The sequence below is a fragment of the Elgaria multicarinata genome, chromosome 3 (assembly GCF_023053635.1).
Source record: "Elgaria multicarinata webbii isolate HBS135686 ecotype San Diego chromosome 3, rElgMul1.1.pri, whole genome shotgun sequence".
NCBI classification, from domain to species: domain Eukaryota; kingdom Metazoa; phylum Chordata; class Lepidosauria; order Squamata; family Anguidae; genus Elgaria; species Elgaria multicarinata.
In genome coordinates, this window is record NC_086173.1 from 5,539,177 (window position 1) to 5,564,340 (window position 25,164).

The 25,164-nt window shown below is 44.1% G+C and overlaps 1 protein-coding gene across 1 annotated transcript; it reads left to right on the forward strand.

Moving 5' to 3' along the window:
* The first annotated feature begins 4,599 nt into the window (after positions 1-4,599).
* On the forward strand, positions 4,600-22,817 carry GPR173 (G protein-coupled receptor 173). Its single transcript, XM_063123031.1, has 2 exons — positions 4,600-4,813; positions 21,002-22,817. Exon 2 carries the CDS (start codon positions 21,092-21,094, stop codon positions 22,202-22,204), a length of 1,113 nt encoding a protein of 370 aa, XP_062979101.1. The 5' UTR covers positions 4,600-4,813; positions 21,002-21,091; the 3' UTR covers positions 22,205-22,817.
* The last annotated feature ends 2,347 nt before the right edge of the window (positions 22,818-25,164 follow it).

Genomic DNA, 25,164 nt, shown 5'->3' on the forward strand with positions numbered 1-25,164 from the left:
TCCAGATGTTGGACTACAAATCCCATCAGCCGTAGCCAGTATAGCTGGATGATGGAAGTTTAACAACCTCTGGAGGTCCATAAGTTGCCTACCCTTGTTCTAAAGGAACCTGCATCTTGTAGTGGTAGCCCTACATCAGTCCAATCAGCTGTGCCTGAAAATACCTGGTTGCAGTTTTTTGCCCCAAAGTTGAGAGGAAAGGGCCATTCTACCAATGGATGGGTGGGTAGAGAGGGATTCCAGTGAGATCTAAAACCTTGATTCTGTGTTGCCTGAGACACTTTTATGCACATCCCTAGAGCCTCTTGCACAGGGTATAATAATTTTAACCAAGGTTCAGCTCTTTGGGGCTTGTTCTGAGTGTGACCAGAATCTACCCCAGAATAGGAGAAATTATAAGGACAAGCGTGTCTTTGTGCATGTTTAGAGTGCTTTGCTCAGACTGTTGGGAGAGCTTGGGCTTCCAAGATGGAGCCTACGACAATAAGATTTCTTTGAGTGAACAAGCTACAAAGGGAGTTTAGGAAAATTTCTTGTATCAGTTTTCAAGAGAAGACACTTGTACAGGACAGTTTTAGGGTTAGAGAGTATTCATCTTTTATATGATTATAGTGATGGATTCTTGTATTGTCTTACAATAGAGCATTAGCAATTTATATAGCCTTTGGGCCAAATCCTACTCTCTGATTGATGCCACCTGCCTCTCCTTTACATCTTGAGTCAGGTGAGGCAATAGGAGTGTACCTGGAATTGGTAATGGACTAGATGAGGGCCAATCAACTGAAAATCAATCTAGACAAATTAGAGGTATGAACAGTGTAACAAGAACCCTGCTGGATCAGACCAAACATATCCAGCATACTGCTTTCCATGGGTCAACTAGATGTCTGAGAAGCCCACAAACAGGATATGAGGGCAATAACCATCCTCTGTTGTGACTCTGATACTGGACATAGCATATATCCATCGTGACTAGTAGCCATTGGGAGCTTACCCTCCATGAAGATGTCTAAACTTTTAAAAACATTTAAACAAGTGGCTGTCGGTACATCTTACACTACATCTGGATATTGCATTCTGGACATTTTAAAATGATGGCTGCCTGGTGTCAATGGAAGATGAGCACCCAGATCCTCCACTCCTATCAGAAATGTGCTACTGCTGCTAGCCAGGTGGTGGGTGGAAGGTGGCGAGAGCACAATCATTGGTGTGGCAGTGACAGGCTCTATCAGCAGTAGGCCAAACAGAATAGCTGTCAGGCCCTGATGGGATCTGCTGGGGTGTATGGGTCCCAGCATTGACTAAAGGGTGCTGAGTTCTGATGCTGACACTGTTTAATCCGGTCAGAGAGGTGGAGTTCAGCATTTTCTGTATAGAATTGTGCTCCCCCAAAAGCAGGGCCCTCCAATCTCTTAGGATTGGTGGGCACATTTGGAATTTTGAGAATGACCTGAGTGCTCTCACAAAATGACTGACATGGGAAACCTGCCCATTCATAAAATGGTTGCCACTGTAGGGACGACCTGTCACAAAACACTCATTTCCCAGAAGGCAAACTAGTGAGACTAAAAAAGAAGTAATTTGCCCGAGAACCTAAATAGAAGGCAGAGATAGGGGCTCAGCTTCAAAACACAAACCACTCTTTTGAATCCAAATAAAGCTAGTATGGGAGCGCAGCGCTTTGCTTTGCAGCATGCCAATGTCCCAGTTTAAAAAGTTAATTTAAAATAATCCTAAGAAATGAAATAAAAAATTAGGAGGAACTGGGAGCCTGCCAGATGCCAAGAAAGGTGTCCACTGGCACCATGTTTGAGACCCTGGCCCTGAAGGATCAGGTACACAGTTTGATCCATCTTTGTCATTGGAAGCTGAAGTGGCTCAGAGCATCTTTCACCAGCTGAGGCTGGTATGACCGTTGTGACCTTTCCTGGACAGAGATGCTATGAACTGGTAACCGCTATTACATGTCACTGTACATAGGGCTGCATTTGAAGAATGTCTGGAAGCTTAAACTAGACTTTTGGACAGGACCAGTTGGTGGGAGTATATCTCAGGAACACCTATATATCTTCACTGGTGACTAGTACATTTCCATGCACAAAGACCTAGTATTTACCTTTAAAGCTGTACAAATTTTGGGGTCAGGATATTTGAAGACATGCCCATCAAGCTGCCTGTACATTACAATCCTCATTGGAGGTCTTCCTCAAGGTGCCTCCAGCCTTCTCAGTTGGCACACTTGATTATGGAATTCTTGTTGCTCATTTGGTCCCAATTTTGTTGTCATTTAGACATCATGTGAAACCCTTTTTATTTTCACTGATTTATTAATTTCTGAGGTTTTTTTTTATTGCTCCCAGTTTTATCTGTATTGCTATCGGAGCATTGTATTTTACTCTTTGGTCTGGTTCTTTATAGTTAGCTGCCATTATAATATTGAAGGGCAGTGTATACATTTAATAAATAAATTCTTAGAGGGAAACAGGTGTGGACGAGAAGCATCTATGACAGTGGTCTTTGGGGAGAAGGGTTAAGCATAGGCTGTTGGCCCACCTCACTCACACACCCCTCCCTCGTCCATCTGGACCTCTAGTTGCTGATCATGGCTTTATTGCCACCACATGGGAATCATTCTGCACGGCTGGAGAACTGCACACAAACAGTGCGTTTGCGGCTATTTGGGTGGGGTGGGGGTGGGGAATCGTTTAAAGATTTTAATTGCAGAAGTTTTCCTTCTGCATTTACAGCTATGGTTGACTTGGCAACCAAGTATTAGAAAGTGCAGAAAGAAAGGAGAATACAGTATTCTAGAACGACTGAGGGTGACCATATGAAAAGGAGGACAGGGCTCCTGTATCTTTAACAGTTGTAGAGAAAAGGGATTTTCAGCAGGTGCCATTTGTATGCAGACAGCATCTGGTGAAATTCCCTTTTCATAGCAATAGTTAAAGGTGCAGGCGCCCTCCTCTCTTTTGTATCTGGTCAAGAGGGCAGGGCTCCTACAGCTTTAACTGTTTTGATGAAGACAAAATTTCACCAGCTGCTACATGCATTCAAATGACACTTGCTGAAATTCCCTTTTCTATACAACTTTAAAGATACAGGAGCCCTGTCCTCCTTTTCATATGGTCACCCTACGACTGAGTGAGAGAATTGGGCTAAAAAAGATGTGTGTTTGGGGGAGGGGGGTGCGCGTGTATAGAAGAACCAAGCGATGTTGGTTGCATCACCAACCCACAGCCTTGAAGGAGAGGAGCTGGGAGTAAAACCCGGAATCCTGGCTTGAGCTCTGGAATGAACCGCCAGACCGACTTTCCAAAGCTGCGACTCGCCACTGACCCATCAACGTCTTCCGGGGTCTCCCCACCCTACTCTGTGGTGCGTTTGGTTCCTCCTACCAGCTGGTCCTGATGTTGCAAGTGAAAAAGGATGCTCAGTCCTGGTCCAAGCCCTCCCTTCGCCGCTGGGGCCGAAGCTCTCCGGAAATTCCCGAGCCCTCTCTCTCTCTCTCTCACACACAGACACAAACACACACACACACACACACACACACACACGGGGCAGGGGGGGGAGAGAGATGCGCGCGCGCGCATACACACACATACACAGCGCGCGCGCGCGCGCTTATCACTGGCCATTGTCCTCCCTGCTAGCTTCAACAGCCATTTCATCCAGCGCTGCTTCCTTCAACACACCGTCCCTCCCTCTCTCTAAAGCATCAACTCAGTGGATCTGATCCTGCACCACCAACATCTTCTCCCTATGGAGCTTGGAGACTCTGGGACCTAAGCTTCTCTTCCCCCTCCCCTCCCTCCCTCCCTCCCTCCCTCTCTCCCACCCCATCTGAAAGAATCTTCCGGTGGATGGGACCAAGATGGCTTGATTTCCACTGCTACAGGAGCAGTTGGGTTTGGGGGTCCATGTTGGAGGAATCCTACTGAAGAAATGGACTAAGCCAGAGCAAATCTTTTGGGATCCGTTGGGATTTGGGGGCAAACCCAGCTGGGATGTGTGATTCAGTGCTTTGGGTTGCCCTGATGAAATGGTCCAGGGGAAGATCTGGCGAGACCCTGGGTTTTGCTGTAGGAATGGATCAGTCCGGATAATTTTTTTTTTTTCTTAAAAGGAGGAGGGGGGTTCCTGCTACTTGGATTTCAGAGTGGAAATGGACTGATCCAAGGTGTGATCTGGTAGGAGGAAAACCTAGCAACCTGGATTTTGCCGCTGACTGATTAGAAAGTCAGACTAGACCAGCTTGAATTTCATGGGGGAAAAGATGAAGTAACCTTGGTCCAGACATGGCAAACGGGGATCAATTCGGCTGGATGCATCCTTTAACCCGGTGGTAGACTCTGCACTCCATCTCCACCAACCAACCAACCCTCCTCCTCCTCCTCCTCCTCAGCAAGGGCTGGTTCTGTCGTTCTCCTAAGCATTAATCACCATGACGAAAAGCGGTAAAGACTCGGATCTATGTTCCAGATGCCACCTTATCCAGGCTGACTACAGAGGACAATAGGGGGGAAGGGCAGGATCAGGGCCTGCCGGAAGAGACTGAGGGGGAGGGGGCGATCCCGTCGAGATGACAGCTTCCCCATCCCCATCCCTTCCTGGGAAAAGGAAACAGGACTGGCCCTGTCTCCAAGGCAACAGCTCTGGGGCATCCCTAGCCAGTCTCCCTTGATAGGGTGTGAGCCTTGAGCAGCCAGGACAGGATAGGGTGGATCGGGAGGAGGCTCTTAGCTCTCTCCCCCGCAGCCAGCTGGTTGGGGTATCATCTCTACCACTGATTTTCCAGACCAGAGGAGCGGAGGTGAGCAGGCCCAGTCACCAGGCAAAACCGCATGCTCAAAACTGGTGATGCAGGGCTGTTGTCTGTGGCCATCCCCCCACCCCATAAACTCCCATCTCTCCTTTCTTTCATCTCTCTTGTCTGCACATCTCTTCATCTCACTGTCCATCCACTTATATCTCTATCCACCCACCGACACATACACCCTGCTGCCTGTCAGTCACAGTAGGAAACCCCTCTTTCCTTCTAGTCAAACATCTCACTCATTCTACCTCCCACCCACCCCACACACATTGTACTGCTTCTCCATTACACACTTGTTCTTCAGATGTCTCCATGGAACCACTACCTGTTTCTTGTCTTTCCCTGTGTGTGGGGTGGGTGGAGGGCGCTTTCCCCCCCTCTACCACCCCCTATTCATGGCCAAACTGGGTGTGGGAGTCTTATTTCCATTTTGCAAGAGCTACATCCACCCCACCTTCTTGCTGCCTGCCAGCTCCTTTTGTCTGCTCCGCCCTGTTGCTCCTGAAATCCCACGCCCTCTCCATTCTATTGTGGGTCGTCACCCCCACCCCGCTAATTTGTAATTATTTAAAGACATGGGAGGAGGTGGGGGAAGATTTTTAGCAGATCTGGTGCTCAAGCACCATCATCCCCCCCCCCCGACCTCTCCAAAATTGTCATTCAGGAAGCATTCATATAGAAGAGGATTTGTCCCTTTCTATCAAACTGAGACCACTTGTAACAACCCAGCCTCCAACGCAGCATCTGATTTATAATACTCCTCTTCACCACTGAAATCTGCAAACCAAAACACAACAAAGGGCCTAAGACCCAATTCGATGCAGAAAGATGGAGTGGGCTCTTGGTAGGGGAGCACAGGGGTCCCTTTGTTCCAGCATACCAGGCCTTGTCTGGATTTAGTAAGCAGTGAGGGGATAACTTTTAAGACTGCATGTATTCTAAATCTGGAAAAAAAAAAAAGCGATGTGAGGCTAATTCCCCCTCCTCCCCCCCCACAGAAAATGCCATGGTGTAAATTAGTAGTAAGCACCTTGTAAACCTCAGATGGAGCCATGTTGGTTTAAACGCCTGACACTGACTAGTGTAAAACAAAATTAAGTCTGTTAGAGAAATAGTACCTGGTTCTCTCTCACCCCAGTGTAAACGATGTGTAAAATCAGAGGTAATGACATTTGATTTGAACTGTTTGCATTCAACACAGTACTAGTGCCATTCAGGGGCATCTCCATTCTGAATGGCTTTAATTTCTGTTGGAGACAATGTACTAATCTCCACAATTGTGCTCACATAAGTAAATCCATGCTTCATGCTTGTAAATAGCCACTCATCTGGTCATCTGTAGTGAATAAGAATCACCCCCAGACAATCAGGCAGGCAAGCTTTACAAAAGTGAGAGTTATTTTGGCCCCCAAGACTAAATAAGAATGGTATATTTAGGGAAGGCATGCTAGTAAAAAATAAATAGATTGTGTACTAGTGACTTTAACAGACTTATTTTCAAGGGTGAGTAAATCACTAGTAAATTAGGAGTAATATCACTTCAGACAATTTGGCTGACTGTGATGTAAATAAAATGTTATTATACTTAAGTTGGGGGTGTGGGTTGCTTTCTATCCTTTCCACATTCATTGTTGAAAATTAGCAGTAAGCTAATAACGGATGAGTTAATTGGAATAATAGCAGGATCTTGGCTATGTTAGTTTCGTGAAAAAACTGAGTAAATCAACCAAATGTAGACCTATAGTAACTTAAGTGATTTCAGTCACTAAAACCAATCAGTATGATTTCGTAGAGTAAATCAGTTGACATCTCTAAAGGTAAAGAGACCCATAGGTGCCTAATCCCACTAGAAGGTCTCTAGGAGCTAGTGCCTTTATTTTACTGATAACGAGCCAGAGTGCTTATGTATGTGAAAACAGGTAAGAGAACATTAAGTGTTTGTTGTATGGCATAGTATCTGAATGGGCATTAATCTGTTTGAATGGGCATTAATCAGTTGCTGTGTGTGTGTGGCAAGCGGTTCATTGGCAATGTTAATCAGTGTGTGTGTGTGTGTGTGTGTGTGTGTGTGTGTGAGTCCACGTAATGAACAGAGGCATGCCTAAAGATAATTATCAGTACATTGAATGAGTGTGTTGTGCAGTACAATCCTAAAATAGTTTATTCAGAAATACCACTGACATCAATGGGACTTACTCTTTAGTAAGTGTGTTTGGAATTTTAGTCTCTCTGTGTGTGTTCGTGCATCCATACGTACATAAATGCCAGCATTTATGTTTGAATGTGTTTGTCTATTGCATGGGTATATTGAATGGATATCAGTGTCAGATGTGCATGACCAGAGTAGGCTGTTGGTGTTTTTGTGAATGAATATTATTGTGTGCTTCGGTCTGTAAGTATATAGAATAGGTCCCATAAGTTCCTCTTGATATACTCATGGATTGTATGGACAGACACATAATTGTGTCAACACATAACCTTGTAAAACTTTAAGATACCACAAGTCTCTTTGCCCTCCACCCCAATTCCATGCCTGCCTTTGTGTATTTCTCCACAGAATGATCTATCTGCCAATAAAACCGGACACTGGTATGCATAGATCAATCAGATTATGAACGTCAGTGAAATAATTTGTGAGTCTGGGAAGAAATTTGTGTATTGCTCCAAAAAATGTGGTACTGAGACCCTGTACTTATGCATTATATGCTAATTTTTATAGATGTGGAATAGTGTGCTCATGAGTTTGTGAGTTTGTGTGACTTAATGAGTGTTAAGGTGTTTCTCTCTCTCTTTCTGCGTGTGTGTATATAATCATGACTATGTGTATGTCCATTTGAAAGTACAATATTGCCTGCAACAGTATCCCTGTATGTTATATCAATCGTATTAGGGTGTTGTTAGTATGTGTTACTGAGGGGCACAGAGGAATTCCCTTCCCAATATAGGAGCAGGGTTCAGTGCTGCCATTGCGTTTTATCAAATGTGGTAAGGAACATCTGTGTAGAGGGAGTTCTCAGATACTCAGCTGGTGTTCTGGCATATAAAATCTTATACTCAGGAAACTGAAAGGGGCATCTACTCAGGGCTAAAATCCAGGCCCTGCAGCTACTACTCCCCCCAGTTGCCAAGCTACAGGCTCCGGAGTTGAGTAGAGGGAGTGGTAGGTGTGGCAAAAGGACTTGCTGACAGTCCACTTGGAGTGATGAAAAGAGGTCACTGGCCCACCTCTCTACATCCTGCTTAATGTAGCTCTCCTGTAAAGCTACATGCTGTCCAGGGATCTGGTGCATCCCCTACCTCAAGTCAGGACCTATCCAATTCCTCTCTCAGATCAATCGATGTAATTCGAAACAAAGGGTGGCACAAACAGGTGTTTGCAAAGCTGATAGGTTCAGATGACTCAAGCAAGTGAGTCAAGCTGGAAAACACAGGAGAGGAGGAAACAACAAATTCTACCAAATTCCCCCTAATCTGTTGAACAATTCTTTAGCAGCGCAGATGTAAAAATAAGGCAGACTCTGCATATGAGAAAAAAGCCCATCCTGAGATTCTCCCAAGAAGGAAAGTGAAGGGCACAAACACATGCTATGCATGATAGAGACGATCCCTGGCATTCTCACTTAAAACGATTTCAGATAGCAGGGCTGGGAAAGAATCCCTGCCTACAGAAAGCTGAAATTTAATTGGCTCTTGCCACCCAAAGTTTGGTCTTTAATGACCCAGCTCCAGGAGCAAGAATGTACATTGTTGCACCATGTACATTGATGGTGCTATATAAATAAATAATAATAATAATAATAAGAAGAAGAGCCCAGTATCACATGTGTGTGTGAAAATATCTTACTGATTTCTGGAGGCCATGACTGGTGCATAAGGACCAGTCTGGTGCATTATTCTTTATATAAATATTCACTGTGTCTCTGTGTGTGTGTGTGTTGTACGTGCATGAATTGTATATGTGTGGAAATATGTGTATGTACTTATCTATTACAAGCAGAAACGTGTAAGACCACAAGGGGTGTACATGAGATAAAAGGGCAGATCCTGTGATTCTAGGTGCAACATGTATGTGTGTGTGTACATTTAAAGACAAGGCCCACATATTGTTTTCTATTTCTGTAAGTAAAGCTCGGCTTGTGGCTAGAATGTGCATGTGTGTGAATTTGTGAGGAAATAACAGAAAGACCTTCATATGCATGTAAAATTGCATAAATATGTTGTGACTTTATTACTGTAGGGGAAAACTCCAGCGTTAGTATTCATTGCAATGTATTGCATTGAGAGGTGGTAGCTGGAGCTTGTGTCTTCATTATGTACATAAAAACCCTTCAGCATGGCCAAAAAATGAGTAGGCCTATGCAGACACAGGGTGAGGGCTAGGCAGATGAACAAAGCAGCAACAGGTAACCCAGGCCTATCTTTGGATCTGGAAGGCCTCTCCAACCTGCCTTCCTGAACAGCAGGGGTAATCTGCCTGAGGGCTGTCGTTATTATGAGAAGTTGTTGCAGGCTGAGCTTGTAATTTCCCAGATTTCCCACCTCCGTTTCCTCTTCAGAAGCAGACAGAGTTCCTGAACATCAAGAAGAGGTGGGGTAGCTGTGGATGGGTGGGGATAAGGTTTTCCCTCCCTACAGTAAGGTGACCATATGAAAAGGAGGACAGGGTTCCTGTATCTTTAACAGTTGTAGAGAAATGGGATTTTCAGCAGGTGGCATTTGTATGCATACAGTATCTGGTGAAATTCCCTCTTCATCACAATAGTTAAAGCTGCAGGTGCCCTCCTCTCTTTTGTATCTGGTCAAGAGGGCAGGACTCCTGCAGCTTTAACTGTTATAATGAAGACAACATTTCACCAGGTGTTACATGCATTCAAATGACACTTGCTGAAATTCCCTTTTCTATACAACTGTTAAAGATACAGGAGCCCTGTCCTCCTTTTCATATGGTCACCCTACCCTACAGCAGCAGCAGCTAAGTCTGAGACATTTTCAGTCTGGCTTTCCTAACACAATCTTAACTGTCATCTCCTCCCCCCATAGAAGTGAATGGAGCTAAATCACTTTTTGTGGCAGACAGAAAACTGTTGCTCTTAGAGACAATATTGGTGGAAGATTAACATTTGCCCCCCTAATGCTAGGGTGATGACCAATTAAATGTTATAGTTTTGTATTTCTGGAAGTGTTACTCTCACTTAAATACTGTCCTGGAAAATCGTGGTTTTCTCACTGAACTGAATGAGGGAAAACAAACACTACAGACACACACACACACACACAGAGCAACCCGGCTTTCTCTGACTGCATGTCTTCCTGCACATCCCTGGTCCTGGGAGCCCTGCAATATTCTTGATCTCTGACTGCCCCTATCATAATAGTAGGCACTTTACAAGTCAGACATAAATTTTAAGTAGAAGATTTCACCAATATGTGTTTGTGATTCAGGATTATATTTGTGTCACTGTCAGAATATGCACTAGGGTGACCCTATGAAAAGGAGGACAGGGCTCCTGTATCTTTAACAGTTGCATAGAAAAGGGAATTTCAACAAATTTCCGTTGTTTATATGGAGAACCTGGTGAAACTCCCTCTTCATCACAACAGTTAAAGCTGCAGGAGCTATACTAGAGTGAGCAGATTTAAAAGAGGGCAGGGCACCTGCAGCTTTAACTGGTGTGATGAAGAGGGAATTTCACCAGGTTCTCCATATATACAAATGACACCTGCAGAAATTTCCTCTTCAAAACAACTGTTAAAGATACAGGAGCCCTGTCCTCCTTTTCATAGGGTCACCCTATGCAGGCCTGTATTTCTGTAGGCCAAGGTAGGCCTGAGTTTCTAAGCCAAAAGGTTGCTTTCATATGGCAGCGAGATGCAGCATTCAGTCCCACCACCCAGCTGCCCCAACCTTCTTGCCCTACAGCTTCCTTTCCCTGTACTTCTCGATACTCTTCCATGATATTCGCTCAATCAGAGGCAAACTGACTGCCAGGACAGCAGTAATTGGGAGTGGGTGGAATAATTCAGTGAATATCCCATATCAGAGCCTTAGAAGCGGGTGGGGCATAGACAGGAAACACTCTTCCTCAGCCCATATGTCTTCCACAGTGATCTCTCTGCTCTCTATCTTGCTTTGCCCCTTCATTTTAGCTCCCACGGAGCAGGACTTTCCACACTCTGCCCTGGTTGTTGGGAAACCCTGTGGTGTGTTTGGGGGAGAAGTATTCCTCTGCCCCTGAAGCAATGGGGGCTGGGAGTGTTACATTGGTCCCAGGGGAAGTTTGTCTCAAATACTGTGCCAGCTGTTATGTCAAAACTCATTTCTAAAAGATTTCTTTTTTAGGAAAGTTGGGGACTGTATATTCTTTTCGGGGGGGAGGGCATGGTAAAACCCTAACCCTGCACTCCCCCATTGTCCAATTAACACACACGGACAGACCAAGTTTGTTAATGAGATACAGATGAGCAGACAGTTGAGGAAATAGCCATTGCAGTAAATTGTATTAGTAAATGGGCTATAACAGTATATTAATGTTTAATATCACAAAATGGATTTCTTACTTACAGAATTGCGGCAACTCAAGTTCATTGCAACATTTACTATCTGGGTGGGCTGTCGTGAAAGGGAGCCATGCACTGGTATTTTGTGCCTCTCTGTGTACATTTACCTGCATTTTTACTAGAGTCAATATGCAACCCCACCCCATCCCTGAGATTTAACAGAGTTTGAATGTCAACTCACATTAACTACGTTTTCATTCTCTAAAATCTCTTCATCGGATAAAATAGTCTCAGTGATTTACTAGGTACCTCAAGGAGGAAAGGAAAGGAACCTCTCGTGCAAAGCACTTGAGTCATTGCTGACTCCTAGAGGGATGCCTGCTTTCGCTGACGTTTTCTTGGCAGGCCTTTTAGCGGGGTGGTTTGCCGTTGCCTTCCCCGGCCGTTATTACCTTTCCCCCAGCTAGCTGGGTACTCATTTTACTGACCTCGGGAGGATGGAAGGCTGAGTCGACCCGAGCCGGCTGCCTGAAACCAGCTTCCGCTGGGATCGAACTCAGGCCGTGGGGAGAGTTTCAGCTGCAGAAACTGCTGCTTTACCGCTCTGCGCCACACGAGGCACAGGTACCTCAAAATAGGGACTAATCCTGGTATCCAAACTATGCATCTTTCCATCTAACTGCAGGAGTTTTGTTTTTTCAAAATGTTGATTGCGTTAGCTGGGGGTGGGGATGAAAATTAACAGGATGGGAGTAGTCATGGGTGGGGGGGGAAGAGAATTTGAATTTGGTTAGGAGCAAAATCTCAAGGCAATTTAGGGCACAATCCCATGCATGTTTAGACAGGAAAAAGTCCTAAAATTCCCAGCATTCCCAGCCCAGGAATGCTGGGAGTTGTAGGACTCTTTTGTCTAAACATGCATAGGATTGCACTCTTATGGGATAAAATAATGATACAAAACTAAAGTTCACATTAAATTTCTATAAAATAAAGGCAATATAAATAAACAGGTCAATTTCATAAAACCACCTCATTCTGTACATTCAGAAATGTACAGTCAACACCAGCATATTATCCAAATACTTTTATAAACAAAAAATATCTTTTTTTTAAAAAAAAAATTATTGCTTTTCCACATTAATTAAACATACATCATTACAATAAAAGAAAACAACAACAACAACATACATGTTGAGTAAATGTTGAATACATATATATTGAGTAGATAATAACTATAAAATATCATATCATAACATAATCATAATCATTCTTAACATATAAGTGCACCCCCCACCTCGGGATCTATTCCTGATTCCAAAATCTCATACTCTCATCTGCTGGCGGTTTCCCACTTCCCTTAGAAAACACAAATATTAGGAACTGTTTCCAAATTCCTTCAAACTCATTTATTTTAGTTATACCTTTCCTCCACTTAATATTACAAGTCAATTTATCATTAATAGCTATATCCCAAACTTCTTTATACCATTCTTCAATAGTGTATTCCCCTTGAATCTTCCAGTTCCTAGCTACCATCAATCATGCTGCAGTCAGCAAACTCGATATCAATTCTTTAATTTCTTTCCCACATTTTAAATCTTCAAATAGTGACAGCAATGCAATTTTTGGTGTTTGAAACAAAAAATATCTTAATCAGATGCCTAAATACAAGCAGAGGTGGCTCCTGACAAATCTCCCTGTGGAGGGGAGGGCCATCCGTGAAAAATCCCTGCTCCTTATTCTCATGAAACTAACTACTGATAGTCATAGCAGTCAGAACAAAGGTCTAAAAAGGAGAACTATGTACATGTGGAAGGATGTCATACAACAGATTATGGGAACAGGTACAGAGGCTTTTTACATTGTGCATATCTAAGCTCCGTACGCTGACAAGGTTTCTGTGCCCTCATGAGTTAGACAGAAAGAAAAATTCCACTAAGTGTAGTGTTAGTGCATCGTTGAAGCAACACAGTGCTTCAACGATGGGAAAAATTGCACCTGTCGAATTTCCCTTTCCTTGCTATTCTTAAAGTTACAAGATCCCCCAGGCTCTGTTTTTTGAAGATGAGGGCCAGGATCTCTTCTTGATCCTCCCAGAGTGCAGGACACAGAATAAAAGGCTCAAGTTACAGGAAGCCAGATTCTGGCTGGACAGCAGGAAAAACTTTCTGACTGTTAGAGCAGTACGACAATGGAACCAGTGACCTAGGGAGGTTGTGGGCTCTCCCACACTAGAGGCATTCAAGAGGCAGCTGGATAACCATCTGTCAAGTATGCTTTGAGGTAGATTCCGCAATGAGCAGGGGGTTGGACTCGATGGCCTTGTTGCAATCCTAATAAAGAGCAACTCTAGATGTTAGGAGATGTACCAACATTTAGCTGAATAAATGCCTTGTGCTTCAGCTTTAAGAACTCCCATTGCAGTATCCAACTGGGGAATTCATGTGGGGCGGGATTGCACATATATCAGTTCAAATCTGTGCATCCCCACTTGCTCATGAGCTCTTCAGATATCGCAAAAGATGCTCAGAAAGCAGCAGTGCAAGGCATTCACGCCCCAGCTTTTCAGAATCACCTGAAACTGCACTCAGTGTACATGTACAGTGTACATGTGTGCACGCGTATAGCTAGGGCGGCATAGTGTGTGTAAGATAATGAGTTATGAACTAGCAAATATCTCATCTCAAGCCGTAAACTCGCTGAGAGGCCTTAAGTAAGGCCTTGGGTCTGCCATCTGGGGGATGAGGGGGACTACACTTGTACCATTAACATCAGCTTGACATGAAAGCAGGTAAAATCTCCCTCCTCATTTTATCTCCAATGTTGAAAAAAAAACATCAACTGCTTAATTTCTTCATATTGAGTTACTGTTAGAAGCACAGAGCAGGTGCAGGAAGAAAAGTTCCACATCCTTTTCAGCCCCAGCCTCACAACCACAGAGGGCCAGCCAAAGATTATTGAGATGATGTGTGCAAAGCGATTTGAGCGCATCTGATCAGAAACCTGGGGAAGGAGTGGAGTGGTAATAGTCTCCTTGCTACTTGACAGAAGCATACTAGAGGACTGACTCATCAAGTGGTTAAAATGTCCACTGTGATATGTTACTAGTACCACTTGGTAAACAGCCACCTGTATTTACGTGATGTTTCTGCTGTGGAAGGCAAGGGCGGGCAAGAAGTGGTCTGTGTGAGAGAAAGCGAGACTAATTCAACATCCACGCGAATGAGTCAGGCTGCGGGAACTGCATGACACAGCAGTTTAAGTCTGTTTGGCAAACTCTTGTGTGCACTTGACTGGGGTCAAGGTAGTATGTGTGTTTCTTTCTGGGCATATTATTGGATGGTTTGCTTAGATTAGAAGGACGCATCAATGTATGGTGTGTGGAAAGGCCTTATATACTGATATTTGGGGGATATGGTTCCCTTTCAGTCAACAAAGGTCTACCGTTGGAGGTAAATGACACTCCTCCCAACATACATGTATTGAAAGAATAGGTGGGGTGGGGTGGGGGTGTCAAATAAATTAGGTCTGCCCAGCAATACTGCCCAGTGGCCACACACATTTGGAGTATATCAGAAGAGGCTGTATGTGCAATGCTCTCACCTTGTATGAGAGCCTGATTGGGGCAGGATGTGTACATCCTTTGTGTGAAGGAACTCTATTTGTGTACATTGGTATGTACGTACAGCTGCGTCCAATGCACTCAGAATGCATGGAAAGTGGTGGCATGGCTGGCTTATACAGCCCCACAACACAGACACCCTACACATGTGCTCTCAGCAGAACCCCCCCTACTGTGTTAGCTCCCTTGTGTCATAGTGATGAACTATCGGACTTAGACTGGGGAGACTTAGATTTCAGTCCCCACTTGCTATGAAGCTCACTAGACCAACCAGATTCTCACGGTAGTTCTGAGGGTAAAATGGGTGAAACCTGCCTCTTTCATATGTACTGCTTCTTGAATGAAGGGTAGGTAAAAATGTGAGAAATATACAAATCAAGTCATGCCTTACTCAGGTCTCCTGACAGTCTGGAAAAACGAACTTTGTAATGTTGTTCAGGCTGGAGGCAGGGTAGTGGGTGGCAGGATGAGAAAGGTGGAAAGTACCAATGGAGGAATTGAAGTCCAATACATCTGGAGGGCTTCAGGTTGGGGAAGGCTGAACTAAATTGATAGACACACTCAATTGGCCCAACTTCATTCATTACATTTCTATACTGGCCTTCCAGATGTTGTTGGACTGCACCCATGACACTCTCTCAAAATTCCAAACATACCCACGGACCCAAAAAAGTTGGGGATCATTTGTGAAGCTCTTTGTAGCAAAGGTTGCTACCTGTGCCTCATTTTTATTGACTGCTCATATTTTGAGAACTCTACCCATACAAAGCAGAAGATGTATTACAGATGTTTTCCCCAATGTCGTTTGAGAAAGCAGATTTGTGTGTCTGAATAAACTTCAGCCAATTATGCGTTCAGTGTCAAAAATAAAAGGGTACTTTGAACAGGTAATATTTTTCTCATATTTGCATGACAAGCTGCACCTGTCCAAATCCCCTCTTTTATAAAATTATTAAAGATTCAAGAGCCCTGGCTGCTTCTCCAATTGATCACTTTAGGAGCAGATTCATTAATCCAGAGAAAATAGTGTTCTCTCATTTCTGGACCCAAAATGTAGTTCCTTGTAGGACCATATGTGTACGTGTGCTCAGATGTAGAAAGTTGAATGCAAGAATGTTATTACTTCTTAATATTTAACAATAGTAAATAGGTATATTTGTTTTATGTTACGTTAATAGTGCAGAGGTGACCAAAGTGTTTTCTTCTTCTCCACGAAGCTTAAAGCATGGGCTACCAAAACATTTTGCAATATAAACTTTCCCACATAGCCTTGATTGCACATTTTCACATTGGGTTCATAAATTTGAAATTTTAATTGTCACGCAAACATCTCACGGTCAAAATTCTAATATTTTCAGGATTTCAAAATTCAGCACATCCAAGGAAAATGGTTAGGTCCAGTTCTAGAGTAAAGCATATGTGTGTGGCGTTTTTTTAAAGCAACATCCAAGATAGGCACACTCATGTATTCTACTCTGAGAGCCAAGCTAGACATAATGTGGGCGATTCATGACAGTAGGCAGGACAGCAAAGGGAGAGGAAAGATGAGGGAAGAAATGGGAACAAGAGAATGGGAACAAAAATGTCAGTCCCTTTCTGGATTAAGGCTGCCTGTTTAGCAGCTGTGAGGCGATGCATACAAATTCCATTTCTTAAAACTAAGCTCCTAACCTGCTCCAGGACTCCTCTGGATAGGCCAGCAGCCTGTTTGTACACACTGTGAGGATTTTCCAAGGGTTTGGCCAGTATTCATGTAACCATGAATAAGAAAATTGAAAGCGGAACCCCACCACCTTCCCAGTTTTTGATCCCTTTGAGATTGATTTGGTCCCCTGGAATCAGTGGGCGGTTTCAGACTTACACAAAATAAACCACTCAGAATCAGCTACTGGTGCCTTCGCTGGCGACTCTTAGGACTTGACTGGTTTTGAAAGTGGACAGTAAAGAAACATGAGAAATTATCAGATATGTCTCCAATGCAAGATATGTCCCTATCAACATCTTACCCTCTTGCCTCCTGCTGGCTAACCCAGCATTTCCCAAACTTTTGAGAGCTGAGACTTTTTTCTGAATTAAAATAAGTGTTCCTCTTATTTTAATTCCACTCCACTCTCACATCTAACTGCTAAACTAGATGTAATGTTAAAATATTTCACTCAAATAACAGCCACAGAGGACCTAGATTGTTATTTCAGCAAACAGGGAAAGGGGAGAGGATGGCCAGAGTCTTAATGAAAATTTCCCTCAAAGCTACTATTGACTCTGGGGAAGAAGTTTCTATTGGTGCCATCTGTAGTTTGGTCCTAAAATATCCACTTTTAGAATTAGAATGAAACTTTCCTCACCCTCTTTCTCTGTATTTCTGGAGGAGTCATTTATATGCTCATTGTCTCTTCATTGGGTGGAGGCAAGTGCAGAACAGTGACTTGCATGTAGTTGGAATGGCCAGACCATCCTGCTACATCTCTACACTGGGAGTGGATGATTGGTCCAATCACCTCTGAAGCAGGGACACAGCACAATTACCAACCCACAAAAGAGGCTGATTGGAAGAAGGCCAAGCCAGAATCATGCAGAGATGCAGCAGGATGCCTCATTTGTAGGTGGACACTTTGGGATCACAGGAACCTTTAATGAATTAGTTTTTTGTCATGCCACACTTGCAAGTCTTCCAGGATACACATTTTGCAATTTCCTGTGTACAGGTAACCCATTCGAAGGGAGACATCTTTCAGAGTTACATAGATAAGGGTATTTTAATAGGGGTTTTTTTTTTATGTGATGATGAAAAAAGCAGTACCTGCTGAAATTCTATACTATGATAATTTTATTGGGGAGGTCCTGTAGTTTAGTGGTAGCAATAACAAACAAATGCTAAAGGGCACACAACTGTTCAAGGAATATTATAATGAGTAACAACACATAACAAAAGTAATTGCACAACGCAAGCAGAAAATGGTGAATTGAACAATTCTACACATAGGGCATACAGTTTTGTACAATTACTTTTGTTATGGGTGGTTACTCATTCTAATATTCCTTGAACAGTTGTGTGCCCTTTAGCATTTGTTTGTTATTCCTACTCGCCCTTTTTGGGTAATTCTGTGAGTACAGTGTTAGCACCTCACATGCAGAAGGTTCAATCTCTGGAATCTCCAGGTAGGACTGGGTAAGACTGCTGTCTAAAACCCTGGAGAGCCTCTGTCAGTCAGGTGCAGTTAGATGGACCAATAGTCTGGCTTGCTGAAAGGCAGCCTCCTATGAAGGAATGTACAAATTGTGTAAAATTCATTCTGTCTGTGTTTGGCAAATTGTCAGGTGCCTTTTATTCCATTGTCTGCCCACCAGTGGAATCAGGTGTTTTTTTAAAAAAAAATTACTATTATTATTATTATTATTATTATTATTATTTATTTATATAGCACCATCAATGTACATGGTGCTGTACAGAGTAAAACAGTAAATAGCAAGACCCTGCCGCATAGGCTTACAATCTAATAAAATCATAGTAAAACAATAAGGAGGGGAAGAGAATGCCAACAGGTACAGGGAAGGGTAAGCAGGCACAGGGTAGGGAAAAACTAACAGTAGAAAGTAACAGTAGAAGTCTGCACAACATCAAGTTTTAAAAGCTTTAGGAAAAAGAAAAGTTTTTAGTTGAGCTTTAAAAGCTGTGGTTGAACTTGTAGTTCTCAAATGTTCTGGAAGAGCGTTCCAGGCGTAAGGGGCAGCAGACGAAAATGGACGAAGCCGAGCAAGGGAAGTAGAGGCCCTTGGGCAGGCGAGAAACATGGCATCAGAGGAGCGAAGAGCACGAGCGGGGCAATAGTGTGAGATGAGAGAGGAGAGATAGGAAGGAGCTAGACCGTGAAAAGCTTTGAAGGTTAACAGGAGAAGTTTATATTGGATTCTGAAGATTTGCATGCGTGCAAATTTGCACAAGTTTGCATTTGCGCAAATTCACATGTGTGAAAATACACACATTTCCCCAAAACAGGCACTTTTACTCTTTAGCCTATGGGGGAAATGCACATTTTTTGTCTTTTTAAAAAAATTGCGTATTTTTCTACAATGACATTTGCGTAAATTTCCCAAAGCTTAGAAAGCCAGTCTGCAAAACTGCGGAATCTGCCCAACAGGGGAAAAGCTGGTCTGCTGCGGAATCTGAGGGTTAAATTCATAAAAATCCAAACTCATTTGGTTTTATTGCAGTTTTCTCCAACATCCCTATTCCCATGTCCCTCTTAAAAGTATTAAAAATTCAGTCCGCTACATCTTGCCACCTTACACTGGTCCAAGGTTTTGGCAACACGAGTGCACAAAATAAGTGAAGTGATTACTGATTTCAGTGGGACTTGCTCCCAAATAAACATGCATAGGATTGCTGCCTTAATAAAAACAAGCTTCTTTTGATGAAAAAAGCGCATGCTTTGGAGTTAGTCAGAACTCTTCGTGGGGCAGAATGACAAGACAGCAAAATTCTTAGGTACACAAAGAATTCAGTTATCATTGACTAACAAAATTGCTTTTAGTAACTTCAAAACAAAATCGTCTTTATCCCCAAGCTGTATCTTCATCAAACGATTATAATGAAATATATTAACTAACAGAGTGTTAAATTTAGAAAGATTACTACGTCCCAGGCAAGTGCAAGAAACATAAGATCATTCTTAGAGCACTTTCCTTCTATAACTCTCTGACTGTTGACTGTGATATGCAATTCAAATTGTGCCAAGCAGCTTTGCAGAAATGACATCTCTCTTGCCTGAGCCAAAATTAAACCATGGTCTCCTATCCCAATTCAGAGGGCACATCAAAATTACCAGTTTGTATCTATTCCATACCAGTTTAACTTTCATGTCTTCTCCCAAAGAATCCTGGGAATTCTGGTACAGATCCCTATGCCACCACTCCCAAACTACAAGGATTTCCTCTTGATATTTTATTTATTAGATTTCTATACAGCAATAGCCAAAGCGCTCTGGGCGGTATGCCCTACTAGGACTCAAGAATGTTGTCTCTCAAAGCTATTCCCATTCCCTCTCCATCAGCCTACTGGAAGGACAATGACCTTTGATTGACTCAATAAAATGTTTGGATGACTGACATTGAGCATGTTTTGTGAAAATTCTGAGCTGTATGTTTTGGGGGTTGTTTGGCTTTTTGGAATCGTTGGCTGTTCACCTCTAGAGGGCAAACCATCTCAGCTGATATAGTGTTAGGATTATGCCAAATGTTTTTATGGTCCTTATTTTATTTGTTCTCAAAACAGCCCTATGAGGAAGGGCATGGTTCTTTCCATTTTACAGACAGAGGCTGAGAAGAGAGTGATCTGCCCAAGGCCACCAAGTGAATTCAGTGCAATATATCGTTGGTCTCCCAGATTCACGTCCAATACTGGCTTAAGGAGGCAGTGGATGAAAGATCTTCCTTCTTTTGAATGTCGGTCACTTAAGGCTGGAGGAGGAAGGCATTGTCGATTTGTCCTCTTCAGTCAGGAACTATCTAGCTGGGGAATGAGTTGTGTGAAAAACCAGCTCAAGCAGTCACTATCTCTCAGCCTAACCTATCTCACAGGGTTGTTGTAAGGATAAAGGGGAACATTATATATGATAAGTTCTTAGAAGGTCAGAATAAAAATACAATATTTTATCACATGTGTAAACCAGGGAGAGAATTCAACAGATGCCCAGGATGCCAGAAATAGCAGGCAAGGATGGATTCTTGTGCTGCTGGCATGACTTGCTCTTTCTGGAAGCCAAGAGTGAGCCTTCAAAAATCCTTTGCAACATCACAGGGTATTCTGGACGTCACTTTTGTGCAGATACATCTCCACCTCATCTAGAGCAACAAAAATCCTTGAGAAAGCTATGGATGTTGAGACTTCCCTTCTAGGAGTCTGGGAGCATCTCATTTAAGTTTGAAATGTTTCTGTTTCTTCCAGATCACTGCATCTTTGTGCTTGATTTGGGCCTTCATATAGGGATGTTGTGAAAAAATATTTATGTTACTATAATGGACTAATGCTTCCTTTCCCCCACTTTCCTCCTACCTTTTCCCCACAGAAAATGCCTCCCTTTAGCACTGGGGTCATGGGCCATCACCGCGCACGTCGCCGCTGACCCAGATTCCCCCTTTCCTTCCCCCACCTAAAGATGGCCAGTGCAAATGAGACTGAAGAGGCCCACGGCTCAGCACCACACGCAGCCTCCACCTATGCCAAGCTGCTGATCCTGGGCCTCATTATCTGTGTGAGCCTGGCAGGGAACCTATCCCTCTCACTGCTGGTGTTGAAAGAGCGCGGCCTCCACAAGGCCCCCTACTACTTCCTGCTGGACCTGTGCCTGGCTGACGTGATCCGCTCCGCTGTCTGCTTTCCTTTCGTCCTTGTCTCCATCCGCCATGGCTCTGCCTGGACCTACAGTGTGCTGAGCTGCAAGATCGTGGCCTTCATGGCTGTCCTCTTCTGTTTCCATGCTGCCTTCCTCCTCTTCTGCATCAGTGTCACCCGCTACATGGCTGTGGCCCACCACCGCTTCTATGCCAAACGCATGACCTTCTGGACGTGCATAGCTGTCATCTGCATGGTGTGGACTTTGTCGGTGGCTATGGCCTTCCCACCGGTCTTTGATGTAGGGACCTACAAGTTCATCCGTGAGGAGGACCAGTGCATCTTTGAGCATCGCTACTTCAAAGCCAATGACACCTTGGGCTTCATGCTCATGCTAGCTGTGCTGATCTTTGCTACCCACGTCGTTTACATCAAGCTCCTTCTCTTTGAGTACCGCCATCGCAAGATGAAGCCCGTCCAGATGGTTCCAGCTATCAGCCAAAACTGGACGTTCCATGGGCCTGGAGCCACTGGGCAAGCCGCGGCCAACTGGATTGCTGGCTTTGGCCGTGGTCCCATGCCTCCCACCTTGTTGGGCATCCGGCAGAATGCCCATGCTGCCAACCGGCGCTTGCTGGGCATGGAAGAATTCAAGGCTGAGAAGAGGCTAGGCAGGATGTTCTACATCATCACCTTGCTCTTCTTGGTTCTCTGGTCACCCTACATTGTGGCCTGCTACTGGAGGGTATTTGTCAAAGCCTGTAGCATCCCCCACCGCTACCTCTCCACAGCTGTTTGGATGAGCTTCGCCCAAGCTGCTGTCAACCCTATAGTTTGCTTTCTACTCAACAAAGACCTCAAGAAGGGCTTAGTGGCCCACATCCCCTGCTGGAGGACAGAGCCTGAACTACCTAGAGAGCCTTACTGTGTGATGTGAGGAGTGCTGAGGGTTGGCTGAAAGGCATCCACCCGTGCCAAACTGAACTTGGGTTTCATTTTCTTTCTTTCTTATACATCACACAAGATGCCAAACAATGGGTCGTTCTTCTTCCCCTGCAACTTTGGTCATGGTTCCTCAGAGTATTTGGTATCACAAATGGACTCTGATCTCTCAGTTATGCTAGGGCAAATATCGAAAATAACCCATTAACTGTAATGAGAACAGAGCTGGATTCTGGTCTCATCTCCCCTAGGGTAAATCCAGAGCAATACGATGACTGTAACTGATCACCAGTAGTATTCCATCCAGTTCTTAGAAAGGGTGCAAAACACCCTGTGTTTTACAGAGCCTTCGTGTTTTGATAGCCTCCAAACTCTACCAAATTGCTAAAATCACTCACCACAAAAACCCCTAGAACTAACACCTTCCAAGCTTCTTAGTATCCATTGTTTCCTTGATCTGGCACTTATAAAGTTATGCATGGCACCACTGAAAGGCCAGGGTCAGATTTTTGAGTTTAGATCTCTCAGAGTGAAGGCAGAGCCATCCCACTCCCTGGGACAAAATGGGTTTATGCTCAGCAGGGTTGATTTAATTTTACACCTGGAAGATGGTGATGGAAGCAGAGTGATGGAAAGTGCTTTTATGCAAGATTAGTTTTCTGATCCAGTCAGTCAGTCCATCAATGACATCAGTTCCACATAGTCTCAGAGTTTAGGGCGGACTGGGGGTGTTCTACAGGAGTAGGAAAGATGGAGAAAGGGAGGATGGCGTAAAGGAGGCAGCAAACACAGCTGTTCAAGGGAATGCCAGGGAGGCAGCCGTGACTTAGCTCTTTGTCAGTTAGAAGCTGTAACCAGGGAGCCTTGGAAACCCCACCTCAGTTGCCATGGTAGCAACCAATCCAAGGCCCTGTGGACCATGTCACCCTGGAACAATGCAAGCAGGAAGATGCGGGGTGGGGTGTGGGGGAGGAGGAACCCACCAAGAAATCCTAATGCATTCCCTAAAGAGTGGGAGAAGACAGAGACACATCAATGAGCAAGGCAGACAGTGGAGAGCATCCAAGGCTGCAGAAAGTGTAGGGTGACTACTAGGACATCACGAGCAATGATGTCAGAATGTCACATACTCTACTGAAATGGAAAGCAAAAATATCCCTGTTGGGAGCTTATTATGCTCCAATAGGTCCACCCTTCCCCCCCCCTCACACATTTAAATTGCACGGCACATTGATTTCATCCTTGCCATGTTACATCACCGCAGAACTGTTTTCGCTCTTGTTGTGAGATGCATTCAAACCAAGTATGGGAAGCCCACTGCTCCCAGAGTTGCTGTCTCGTATCTTTGGATTTATTCAAGTGGACAAGTTGATGAAAGAGGGCAACAGCCTTATGGGTGCCCAACTCTAAGAAAGGAATCAAGCCTAGAAACAAAAAGTGGGGGGGATATGGGGATAGGAGCTTTGCCTGCTTCTGAGAAGAAAGACAGGTACAGAAAGACAGGTATAGAGCAAGTGGGAAAGAGGACTCCAGACCTCAGTAGTAGTAGTATTTTTTAAGGGAAGGGAAAACATGGGGGAGTTCAAAACTTCAAGGTTTAGAGGAAGAGAAGTTGGGAAATGGAGTGGCTGGGTTCATTCTTAGCTGTGATCCCCATCCTTCTCATTGTTGCATTACCCCTATGGTAAGAACTTCCTAAATTCAAGCTGATAAATTCCCAACCATTTTGTTTGATCCCTGCTGAGGATGGGAGTGGGCATATAGGGCACTTTAACTCCATATGACCGTTGTTAGCAATGACACGCCCCTTATGAGGTGAGGTGGGAGAAATGATTAGTGAGGAAAGAGGTAGCTGGTAAGAGGGCCTAGAAGAGGGCTTGTTGGGCAGTATTGTGGGAGAAAAGCAAATAGGACATGAAGAGCTGAGTCAGGGGAAGAGCTAAGGGAACAGAGCACAGTTCGAGAGGTGGAGGAATCAGAGCCTGGGGTTGGGGAGAGAGGACATAGGGAACCAGCTAAGAGCATGGTGCAGGGGTTGGGGCTTTCCCCCACTCTTCCCACTTCGAAGGACCCTGATGTTGACTTTTGCCTCTGAAGACAAGACTGTTCGTCTTACCCTCCAGTCCTGCCACCACAGTATGGCCTTAATCACTGGCCAGCATTACGGCCACCCCAAGGAAATCCATATTTGAAAAATATGGGAGCTGTACACCGAGTATTTCCAGAATTCTTTTTCTGGAAAGAGACATGAAAGAAATTGAGATTTGCGTTTTTTTTGTTTTTGTTTTTTAAGGGAAGTGAATAAAGAAATTGCGACTTCGATGGGGGAGGGAGGGTTGGGTGGTGGGCACCGGACAGACAGATGGATGTGTGTCCCCTGCGATGTACGCTTCTGAACTTCTATCAGATGGGGCAGCTTGGGGTGGGTGGGCAAGGGGGATTGGTTCAGGGGTGGAAATGGAGATTTGGGGTAGGGATTCAGTTTGATCCTGCCCCACCACCCCCTTTTTGTGTCAAACTTTGCTTCCATTCCCCCCTTTTTCTGGGGTTTTCTTGTTTCTTTTTCTTTGGTTTTTTTTTTTATAAATATATAAAAAAGATGGAATGAAATGCAAAATTCCTGGGTGATTCTTTTGAGTCAGAAGCAAAATCTTTTTTTAAAAAAAACAACAACCCAACTTGAAGCTGTATGGGCAAAGTGTTACCCTTTCCACCTTGTGCCATTTTCCCAACGGGAAATAATGTGTTCACCAACCACACAGTACTTTGTTTCATTTTACATCTCCTTCTGGCACTTAACCAGGAAGATCGCATGCTGGCAGGACCAGTAACATTTTGACAAGCTGGCAATCCTAATATGGATTCCAAGCTTAACTATGGATTCTGGGATGCCAGACAGGGTTTAATGCAAGAAAAGGGATATCACTGTCCAGCCTTTGTCTCTCCTTTCAGTGC